Below are 12,398 nucleotides of genomic sequence, written 5' to 3'. Positions count from 1 at the left end.
ATCCACAGGTCCTCCCACAAACATTTAGGATCGTCTCATTGAGATTAATCTGCTGTTATGAAATATCTGCTGTGTGATTTACAGTCATCCACTGTGTAATAGGTGTAGCTGATGAACTGGTTTTAAGTTCCTCCTTTATCTCTTCCCTTCTTAAGTTCCTCAACAGATTAAAAAAGGTGCAGCTTCATCAGAAATTATTTGATTCAATATATACATCCACAATCAATGGTTGGCTACCACCTAATTACATCAACTTAAAATCTGACCTAGAAATTATGATATTTAAAACTGAAATTATTTACCAAGGACCCACAAACCTTACTTAATATGAGTGACATAAAACACAGGTGGCATGGACCAGGTACTAAAATCATAGAAAATTAAGTCCATCAGCTGTAGAGTCAATGCAACATAAGAGGACACAGCAAACCACTCCCATCATAATCCAATGATCATGGAGCCATCCAAGTGGCTCCCATCCCTTAGCTAGGAAGATGGATTCTCTTTATTGAAGTTCATAAGCCAGACAGAGGGACATAAGCTGGACTTGTGAGGGTGGTTCACAGGGTGGAACAAAATCCAGCAAGTGCAGTATCACGGGGCCTCTGATCTGAAGCCATGTCATCTGATGACACCGTTGGCATGAGCTTTCATACCAACCTTTCCCTAGCTGACTCTCTAGCCAGCATGTGTCTAGAAAACTTTATAGCAGAGTGTGGAATGAAAAAAAAAAAATCCTTCTAAAACTCATACAACTAGTAATGCTTTAAAGAAAACCTAGAAAAAAACAATTTAAATACGCAGAGAAGGCCCAGGGAGCTAAGTGACTAAGGGAAAGCAGAGAAGCCAGTGACTGCCTGGACACCTGGACTGACAGTCATCCACCAGGATACACCCACAGAGCAAATTAACAAATACAAATGAACACATTGTGATTAATGGAGATGACAACTGGTTTAGCTGTTAAATTCTATATGTTGTGGCTTTTAAAGTAGGATGAGAAGTTCACATGCCTGGTCCAGCAGCTACAGTTAAGCTAACAGCCCTAGGGGCAAGTAAATGGACAAATAATTTCTGCACTGACTATTTTTGGCAAGATATTAGGAAATAAGAAGTTTTTGCCTTGGAAATTAAGCATTACTTCCACATCCCTGTATTCAATTCTGTTTGTAAAGTTAACATCAGTCTAGCATTTAGCGTTCAATGACCATTCTCCTTGCATCTCAACATCATGGAACTCAGCAGAATAAACTCCAATAGACTGCAAGAAGAACAGGAACAAAAGGCTACAGTTCATATTGCTGATCTCTCAATTTTATGAGCATCTAGGTCTACTTGTGTCATGAAAATAATGCAAGATAATCATACAGGAGATGAGACACAGACCCTATGGACTAGTAAACTTGAAAAAAAGAGATGCTGAAGCCACAGGCAATTTTATTATAGCATCTATCTTCCCAGTAATGATATTTTCCACTATCACCCTTCTCTCTTTGTAAGCTGCAGAGGGCTTTCTCACACTGATTATAAGCTAAATAAATGGCTACACAGCATTTCTTCCACATTCTTTCACTGAAAATAGGACTTACACTGAAAATGGACCATAAGAGAATCCATTTAAATAGTCACCAACTGCCTATGCCATTCTCCAAGTGTTAGGCTACACTTAGACCCTTTTCCAGATTTATTCTCTGCCTTAGGTTGCTATTTCAATAGCTTCATACCAAAGTTGGTTTTTCTGTTTTTTTTTTTAAATAAAGCCACTATGATCTTTTGGCTAATAAGTGCTAAGAAAATCTTTGCTCTGAGACAACTGTATCCTGTTACCAACACAGGAATGCCTCTGAACTGTCAGTTTGGGGTGGTTTTGTCAACAGAGCATTGGCCTGCGTAATTTCTAAAAAAATTAAGTATTTACCCCTAGTAAATATACTCTCAATATCCTTGGCTTTATTAACTCAATTTGCCCTGGCAGTCCCTATCAAAATCACCACTTCTTTGAATGGGAAATGAATAATCCTTTATCCATCTCCATAGACAGCCACTGGCATTTAGAACTGATTGCTATGGGCTCACACATTTTTAGACAACTATGGATTATGCAAAAGCTTGCACCTACAGTATTTTAAGTGATTGATACTGCTATGATTTTCAGAAAAGAAAGGTATTTTCTGCTATTGCTGATAAAGAGGATGGGAGGAGAACTTAAAATACTTGGAAACTAGACAAACTACATTGGCAGAAGCAGCAGGAGAGAACAGCAAGAATTCCTGCCCATACAACATGTCAAGTAACATCTAGGGGGAAAAAAAAGCTCCATGATTTCAAGCTCACTCCACCACCCTACTCATATTACTTCATTTTTTTGCAAGTCAAATGTCTGAGGTTGTGGCTCAGAAATTATTATATTACAGAGAAGGGCTCTTCCAACTGCCAAAACAGTCCCCACATCTTCCCTACCAGCAGCTATATCCACTCAGCAGGCGTCAAACCAATACTTGAATATAATAAATGAAAAGGATACCTAGGAGAAGAAAAAAGAGAAATCCAGTAGGAAAAAAAAAAAAAAAAATTAGACAGTTTTCAGTGTGTCAAGACTGTGATAGCATCTGAGGAAAACTGAAGCTTAAAAGTTTGGCTCTTCCACAGACCCAGAATGATGCAGAAGCATTATAGACTGGCTCTACCACCAGTCTACATGAAGTCTAGAAATGAGGTGCACTCAGTCTGTCCAGACAAGCTCTTAACTCATTTGGCATAAAGCACACTTGCATTTTCCATATGCTATTTTCTGTGCCTAAAACTGGAGAGGATCATCAGATGGGGCTGTAGTAATGTTAGAGAAAGTGGATTCCTGATATGCTGTCTGTGTACCAAGTTCTTACCAGTCCTACCTCCTAATCTTGGGAGACTCCTGAAACACAGATTACAAAACCATAGCCAATTTCTCGTTTTCTCAATTTCTCTCAATTTCTTTGCAGACATGACCTGCAAAGCTTGAAATAAACAACATGATTTAAATTGAAAAAAATGTTTCACAACTTTAGCTGCAACTCAAGCCAAGCACAGAGAGGTAAAATAGATTCTGCAGAAAATACTAGATAAGACTCTTGATCTAAATACATTGAGGACAACATAGGATTTTATTGAAGAAAGGTAAGAGGGAAACAGCACTTGTTCAGTAAACTTCTCCTATGCTCAAGTTTTGTTTCATACAAAGAGATGAGGCAAAAATACATTGCTAACATCTGTTATCATCAGAAAAGACTAACTTGAAATAGAAAAGCCCAACAGGAAAGACACTTGGGATTTTGATTTTCTCCCTCTCTGCTGCTACCCCCTCCATCCAGTCCTCCTTTCCCTTCTTCAGCTAAACTCCTTCCCAGCTTCTGTATGCACGATATCAGCTCATGTCCACACATGTCAGTGCTAGTTAATGTATAAAATTGCCTTACCAGCAGCAGCGCAGTGAGCAGATGATGAATTCCATTCCAACAAAAGCAGCAGCAGGGGATTTCCAACAAGATGGCAATAGAGTAAAACACAGTTCAGATACTCAAAGAAACATGGGAAACCCAAGATAACTGATTACAGCAACACAGCCTGAAATACCAGTAGCACTTTTCCAGAATTCAGCAAGATGCAACTTCTGGCAGGCAGAGTGAAAAACAGAAAAAGGTGCTCTTCTAGAGAACAGGCATACGTAGCTCATCCTTGAAAGGACAGATGTACAAAAGAAAGAAACAGGCTTTCTGCCTTTCTTTAATCTATTAGAATAACTTATCTATAGTTTCCTCCTCTTCTTTTAGGAAGAGGAGGAACTGTTTAAAATTATAAAAAGTCTCCTCCCAATAAATGAAAAGTTAGCAACTATTTTGATAATGCTTTTCTCTATCTAGTTCTGCCTACCTTTCAAGTCAGTTTGGAAGCAAAGAAACAGTAATACCAAAACAATAAATAAGTAATGAGAACTATTTTTTCTAATCCTTCCTTTTCTCTTTCACAACATTAATTCCAGTGACTCAGACATATTACAGTCCAAAATATCTGTTGCGTCTGTTGCTTTTTCTAAAATTTAATTCTCTTTCTTGAAAAGTGTTGAAACAGTTGGTTTATACCTATTTTGTAAGATTTCATAAACTCCATTCATTGTTCTGCTTATTAGACAAGAGGGAAAAATTCCCAGCCACAGAGCCTTAAAGCTCCACCTTGTGGAAGATGCTTAGAATATTTCAGGAGGCTTCTGGGAGAAAAGGACTTCAAACTTACAATTAATGTGACATGCTTGACATTGGCATTTTTCATCAATCACACAGTAAGATAACCTCTTCAGTGGGTTCTGCACCATGAGAAAAACAAGCAGTGGGGGACTACCAATAAAACGAGAATAAATGGCTGTAACTCGAGTCCTGTGTCCAGTTCTGGGGCCCCTCACTGCAAGAAAGACACTGAGGTGCTGGAGCATGTCCAGAGAAGGCAACAGAGCTGGGGAAGGTTCTGAAGCACAAGTCTTCAGGAGAGCAGCTGGGTAGTTTACTCTGCATAAAAGGAGGCTCAGGGGTGATCTTACTGCTCTCTAAAGGACCTGAAAGGAGATTGTAGCAAGGTGAGGGATTAGTCTCTTTTCCCAGGAAACAAGTGATAGGGCAACTGCAAATAGCCTCAAGCTGTGCCAGGAGAGGTTCTCATTGCACATCAGGAAGCAATTCTTCACTGAAAGGACTGAGCATTGAAATGGGCTGCCCAGGCAAGTGGTGGAAGTGGTGGAATCACCCCATCCCTAGGGCTGTTCAAGAAATGACTGGACACGGCACTTAGTGCTGTGTTTTAGTTGGTATGGTGGTGTTCAGTCTAAGGTTGGACTCAATATCTTGGATTCTTTTCCAACTTGAATGATTCTTTGAAAAGCTGGTTTTATTTTGTGGCAATGCAATAGTCATCCTGCACTGAAGCAGCTGATAGTGCCAGAAACTGTCTAGAACAAATCTTGCTATCACTTTGCTGGTTCCTGTGCATTGGATTTACTCTCTTTGCAAGTAGGAGAACAGGGAATCACAGATAGATTCACCTGGATAAGGAGCTGACAAACAAAGAACACACCAACCCTGCCAGTAGGAATGGATAAGTGGCTAACAGAACTTACCTTGCAATACTGCATTGACTGTAATTTTACACGGGTGTTCCCAAATCTATTCACAGTCCCCCTCCAGCTACTATTAGAAACTTACTCAGCTGAAAGCTTGTGCCGAGACCAGCTTGGTGCCTCCACATCCTGCTGCTTGTGATTTTGCAGTCCCGAGACATTAAAGCACATAGAGCTGGTACTGCCCTCTGCTGAAAGAGCCTGCATGGGAAAACTGTAACAACTTTTGGTCGATTTTTCTTGCATCATATATGTACCTTGTTTTTACTTCTTCCTGCAAGCCTTTACAATATCCAGGGTTCTGTTTTATTGTGGGTTTTTTCTTGCTGCTTCTTCCCCAGGAGGGCTACAAAGATGTCCAAGAGGTTTCTAAGTTTACACACTGTGATACCAGCACACAAAGGCTCAGAAATCGGAGCTGCTGCATTAAAGCACTGCAAAGATGGCTCATGTTTTTAGCAATGTAAGCACAAACAGCTAAAAACATTAAAAATCACGGAAAGTAAAGCATTCAGAAACAGTCCTATAAAAAAATTTAAATTTTTCCTTTGTCATCTGCAGTACAGCAGTCATTCAATAGTGAAATGAGATGTTATTTTGTGTAGTAAACCCAAGATACACAAAGAGCATATATCCATATTCATTTAATACTTGGAATTTGTAAAATTACCATAACCAGTAACTAGCTACTAACAGTAGTCGCATTACTTTCTCCGATACGAACTTTGCACGTTTCTATTTTTGATCAGTTGCTCCACTTTGACCATTTAGACATTCAGAACAATCTGAAAATCTGAATACCTTAAGGACTGAAATACTGTACCAAAACTGAAAGCGCAGTGCTTTTAGCAACAAAACAACATCTGGCTGAACTATACCTTTGCTTGGAACACTAAGGAGCACGGAGTTTGAACTGCTTGACTGCAGGGCCCCTGAAGCAGAGAAAATTTAAGCCTGCCACTCCAGAGGGGAGCGCATCCCTGCAGCCCAGCAGAGAGCAGGAGCTGCTCCCGGGGCTGCAGAGGGAGCCGGCTGCCCGCAGCTCCCCAGCTCCGGAAAGGCGGGACCGTCTTGTCACTCACCGCAAGCCACAGCCTGGGCTCGCTTTCATTTCTCAGCAGTGATCATATCGGAGAAAAATAACGAGGGATTACTCAGCAGCCGAGGAGGAGAGGGTCTGTCGTGCTGCTGCACGATACCCTTTGAATCGGTATGTTGAAAGAGGTGTTTGTTTTAAATTTCACTCCATATTTTATTCTTCCTGTTCTCTAAGCTACACAAACTCCAAATCCAAATGATCTTTCATTTCACACAGGGTTTCTGTGGAGGACATCCTTAGTTGTTAACTTAACATCCTGGTTGGCCCCTTTACTTAAAAAAAAAAAAAAAGCCCCTCAGTCTTTTATGGCAAGAAAATTGTTTGCAGCCTCCATCAAGTTCTTAAAATTTTCATTGTTGATGGCTGTTACCAAAAAAGAGCCCAGGTACAGCAGAACAAAACATTAAGTTTATTAACAGATTTTAAAACGAACAGAAGACATTAAATATATCCCAGCACATAACCAGAAATAATATACTCCACCTTTGCCCACTGTAGTCTCTTGTATGAAACTATCAAGTCATGATTTAAAAAAAGAAAAAAAAAAACTCACTTATACAGTTTTTCTTCCAAAATGCAGAAGTGTATTTAAATTTTGTATACTTCATGGAACAGGACCAAAATCAGTGATAATAAAATCACTATGTATGGATGGGAGGCCAAAAGCCCACTTGTGTATTAACAATGACAAAGACTTTAAAAAAAATTATATTCCACAACAAACGTATCATTAGTACCTGTCATCACTGGCATGTGAAAACCGTTTGTGTAAATTTAGCTTTAATTATCAGTCTTCATGAAATTAGAGCTAAAAATGTCTAAAAATGACACTTGATACATAGAAGTATCAAAGCCACTCTCCTCACTCTGAACCCCCTATGAGCCTATCAAAAAGGAAACTCATGTTGAACTATCATTTTTTTACCCAATAATCTCCTTTTGCCCCCCTACCTTGCTTCAGCTACACTTGTGTGCACATATCGGATGCAGTGGTTTGGATTAGTTTACTCAGAGCACTAATCACTGCATTCAAGAGGAAACAGACCCAGTTTAACATATGTAACCTCATTACCAGATGACTGAAGGAACACAGTGAAACTGAGAAAAGAAGTGCCTTTTGTAAATTGGTCGCAGGTTTGGGTTTTTTGAAGAAAGATGATATGTACACCTTAAAAAAAGAGATGCAACCAAATTGTTCCTGTAACAACAGAAGCAATAATACATCTAGCCTAGTCCAAGTCAGTCTTGAGATAAAACTATATCGTGTTTCTAGCAATTTCTTCCTTAGAAATCAAAAGCATTACAGCTAGATTATCTCTTGGAAAGCTCCAAGTGCTGCCACATGCTTTGTCACTACAGCACTCTCTATCTCCCTGCTTGGCAGCCTCACCGTGCATTATCACTCTCTTACCCAGCTGCCACAGGCTCAGTTGTTCGGTGGGGAGTTACTGTTCCTGCTGAACCACTTAGTCTGCAAGCATACAAAGAGCATCCATAGCATCAAAGGGCCTGCAGGAACTGACTTTTTTTAAATCCCCAACTTCAATTAGATTTATCAACCTACACACTAAAAATTCATTAAATTCCAAAGATCCCTTCAATACACCACAGGAGAGACCTGTCTGCCCATGGAAACATCTTCTCCATCATTAATAATTAAAAGAGCAGAACTTCATAAAGGTAAGGCTGGACTCAAGCTGCCCAGCTATATTGAAAACTACATGCAAAAGGTATAATTACAAGAGGAGTGTTCCAGGCAAAGTGTAAGAACTGGGCAGAAAGCTCAGAACCATGAGAAGTTCATGCCTGTTTCATCTTACAATAATAAAATGAGACAAGTTTATTCATCTCCACTTTTCACAGAAATTACAACCCACAGAGACTGAGGACAGGGAACAAAATGCATCAATTTGCCATAATAATGCACTCTGACAGCAACACACATACCGTGACCTTTAATCCATGTAGGCCTCTTCTGCACATTTAAAAGGGAAGTTAGAAGCATGGACTGCAATGACAGATTACATGAGCCTCACTGACAAGTCTGTGTGTTGCATTATTTTCATGTATTTTAAGAACCAAAGACATCAATCATTTCTGTTGTCACGATCCTGACTGAGATTTCATGCAAAGTGCAGTTATGCTTATGGTAACCACAACTCTCAACTATAATAAAGGAGGAAATTCCAGCAAAGGAGGTGATTAGGCAGTTAAAAAAAATGAATCCTTATTTGTAATACTGTGACAAAACTTGACCACCACAATTTACAATAGCCAATCAGAGTAAACCTCCTAAATAAAAAGATCTGGACAAAAAAACTCATTTCATTGGAAACTAATATCCATACAATATACAGAAATTATAATAAAAGTAATGGAAAGTATTTCTGAATGTATTGATATATGACTGTACAGAAAGAAAACATTTTTTCTCCTTAATTAGCATGCTCCCTCTATGTGACCTTTGAGATGTTTCTTAGGAAGTCTGAGAAGAGCAGCATATTCTGGAATGTTGTCCTTGCCCAATGCTAGAGGAGATTTAGAACACAGGCAGTTGAACAGGCAGGCTAGTCCATGGTTTGTTCTTTCACATCTGCATAGGTAAAATAACTGAAGGCAGCTGAAGAAGATCTGACAACATGCTCAATTTCCTCTTAAAGAACAGGAAATCCATGTTTTGGTTCTCTTGAGTAAAACTGTGCAGAAAGACGTCAACACACACAAAAAAAGGTAAACATGTGGCCTGCAATGATATGAAAAATTTAATACTCAGCCTTTTTATGCTCTTGGAAAAAACAGGTATTCTTCTGAATGTACATTTGTATTTATTTATCTCTTGCATTATTTACAGCATTGCATGTAGGGAAGCAGCTGGACTCTGGAAATTGACCTTCTCTCTGCTTCTTTTCATCCTAATGTTACATAATGGACCAGCTTTTATAGTGTGTCTGCCACCCTTGTTTTCAGTGTCCTCTTTACAGAGTTCTCTGGTTTTTCTACAGTAACTTAAGCCACAAGATGAGTATCTCATCATAAAATCTTTTGTGTCTAGCTGACTGGCAATGTCAGCATTATATCCTTAACAGAAATTACTTAATCCATCTTATTCTACATTGAAAGTAGAGGACTCCTCAATTATCTTCAAATATGTGACTTTAAACATACCACAGTTATCAAAGGCAAGCACACACCCTTTGGGTTGCTGGGAAACAGGACTTTTCTAGTTTGCCTGGTTTAATACAGGATATACACACCTGCAGTGCAGCACAATGACAGGAAAATCAAGCTGATTTTCCCAAAGTATTATTTTCTCTGATGAAAAATTCCCAGATGCACCAAGCTATTTTCACCCATGGTTCCTTCCACCACCCATGACTACAGTATATTTGATTCTGTAAGTTATTTAACTTGAGTGGTCATTATGATCATTCAGAGAAAGCCAAAACAAAACACAAAAAAAAAAAAAATTGCACAAACCCCCCCCCCCAAAAAACCAACAAAAAAGAAAAACAAATACCCAAAAACACTATCAGCCACCAAGGTTGAGCTAATTAAATCTGGCATGTGTTTCTCTTTCTGAAAAATTCTTTCACTGAGCAGCTGACCAGCACAGTAATACTTCTCATCCACAGACACAAAAAAAGCACCTTCCAAAATGTGCACTTGCCAAAGCACTTCTCCTGCTACATAAGGTACAAAACCATACCCCCACAAAGGCAGAAGAGAAATAGGCCTCTCTTCTCCTTACACTTTAAATAAATGTCTCACATTTTGGCCTCAAAATCACCCTTCAACCCTACAGTAAAGTTCATCAAGGTCCCAGGCCTTAAAAAAAGAAACCATACAAGCAACTTGAAAAATAAACTAACATTGTACATGGAATAAATAGAAAAAAAAAAACTCACTAAAGCCACTGTAAATATAATACAAATCAATATATGGAACAGATTAGCATGATTAACAGTTTAACAGTCATCACCAAAAAGACAAATACAATACAGTCAGTAACATTTCATCAATTTGCTTTATAAATCTATAGAGCAGGAGTCAAATCTAGAAATTAGGTAAAAGTAGTTTGGATGTTTCAGAAAGGAATTTAAGAAACTATCTTCCCTCCAGCACACCACATATATCCCGAGCTTTTTCCAAATAAAATTAATCATCTCCCCATTTAGAAGGTCTCGCTTTCTTGCTTAGAGACCTGTAAGGGTATCACAATATTAAAGGTCTGCCACCACACTTTTTTTCCTCACAGCTTACACAGATCCTTTACTTACATGCTAAGTAATCAGTTTACGGTTGAAATTTTTCCCAAAGGGGTGAAGAGTATTTTAAGAACATAGTCTAGCACCAACATATTTGTGAGAGAGCAATTGACTTGAAGTAAAATACAGAGACAAACAGCATACTCAGTGATTACTGCTGCTGTTCTGACTTCCAGGTTAATAAGAATTTAACCACTGTGCATGCAGCACAAAGAGGAGGTGCATTAGTTCACATCTCAGGAGACTTAGCCCAGCCTAAAGTTACTTTTATCAGTTGTGCAACACAGCTGCAATTCAGACAGCCCCTTCACACAGCCACAAAAACTAATGCAGGAAGTCTTCCACTTCCTCTCATTATCATTACACTTCCAGAATTATACTTGCAATAGAAGCAGCAGCATCCTTCCTATGAGCATGCATCTTCTCGATTTGTTTGAGGCTGCACAATGTTCCTTTGGAAATGTGCTACTTAGAGACCCAAAGCACAACACTCTCCATCTTCTCTAAGTGTGCCTGGGACACACAGTATTCACCTCCCAAGGTCATTATGAGGAATACCATTTATAACTTGCTAAGCTTAAGAAGCTACACAGTTCTGCATAGCTGTCAGTTTAGGGCAGCTGCTTAAACCCAGGGCAGCAGCGAGGGCAGAGCTTCCTCTTCTTAAAGGTCCTGGTTCTCTCACAGAAATCTCACAGCCTAATGAGAAACACCTTGTACATCAGGTGGCATTCTTACTTGACAGCAGAAACGTGGCTTTAAATTAAAAAACGGAAGGGCAATTCATCTATTGGTCAGGAAAAGATGAATGTGTATTTCAGATCCTTAATATTAGTGGTGGCCTTCCTCTTAAAGAAACTCCTTAGTTGGAAATCACTTTAGATAATGAAATCTTTCATGTTATTTCCTTTGCAGTGACTGCAAAGACTGTTTGTAAGGATGCTGTAAGTCCACAGCAGAGGGAAATCACCCTTGAAAATGCTCAGTCATTAATAATACATTTAAAACATGTATTACCTAACAGGCAAATGCATTACAGATTTAAATGCCAATAAGTGAAATTGGAAGGGTTTTTTGAAATGAAAATCAGGGCACTGTGTTTTCTTGTAATGACTAAACACAAGTGACAAACTAGTCTTAAATATGAACTTAGCTGTTACAGACCTCTTCACAGACAAGCATGTCCCAGACCTCTGCAGAAAAATTATTAGTGAAAAATGTGTTCTTAGTTCTCATGTTACCACTGTAAAGAAACAATAAGAAACTCAAAGCCTGAGCAACAACGTAGATGGAAATCTAAGCTGAACACAGGACCCAAGAGTGTCACATTTCCTTCCCTCTGACTCAGGCCTGGATATTCTATGCAAAATAAACCCATGCAGGATGATCAAGCATGCCTCTCTGACAAACCTGCTGCATCACTGCGGTTTCCAGAGGCTTCCATGCAAATGTGATGTAAGGAGGAGATCTATCTACCCTAAAAAGTAAAGTGCTCAAAACACTGTTTAGAGCTCTCTATTGTAAATGCTGCCAAAACTCATTTAACTTATTGTAATGCCAGATGTATCTTAAATTCCTTGTAGTGTTTCACAGATAACTTAGAAACAAAACACAACAGTAGCTCTATTTCCAACTCTTGCTTACCTTTTCAAAATGTATAAACAAGCCAATCTAAATTGAAATAACTGTATTTCAAAACATTGTCCTCACTACCACTATCACTTATTTCATGGGCTACCACAAGTGTTATTTCTTATTATCCAGTTGGTCAAAACATAATCCTTTTTGACAGTGTGGCTTAGTAAAAAGATTACTTTTTTTCCTATTTCAAGGAAAATACTCCATTTACAAAGTATAATTTTTCAGAAATCCACATAAAATATCTGAATGG

The 12,398-nt window shown here is 38.8% G+C and overlaps 1 protein-coding gene across 2 annotated transcripts in view; it reads right to left on the bottom strand.

The window, feature by feature from the left end:
• The window catches only part of MOB2 (MOB kinase activator 2), a 108,561-nt gene that overhangs the window by 69,924 nt on the left and 26,239 nt on the right, over window positions 1-12,398 (bottom strand). The window contains exon 1 of one of the 2 annotated variants that reach the window (XM_072929779.1): window positions 3,456-3,505. The exons of the other annotated variant lie outside the window; for it this stretch is intronic. Within the exon in view, the coding sequence (XP_072785880.1) occupies window positions 3,456-3,490 (35 nt within the window). The 5' untranslated portion in view covers window positions 3,491-3,505. Of the gene's footprint in view, window positions 1-3,455; window positions 3,506-12,398 lie in introns of those variants that run through there. 2 annotated transcript variants of the gene reach the window in all.

Source organism: Taeniopygia guttata, chromosome 5, assembly GCF_048771995.1.
Source record: "Taeniopygia guttata chromosome 5, bTaeGut7.mat, whole genome shotgun sequence".
NCBI lineage: Eukaryota > Metazoa > Chordata > Aves > Passeriformes > Estrildidae > Taeniopygia > Taeniopygia guttata.
Note: the sequence above shows the minus strand (reverse complement) of the source record. Positions and strands in the feature narration are given on the sequence as shown.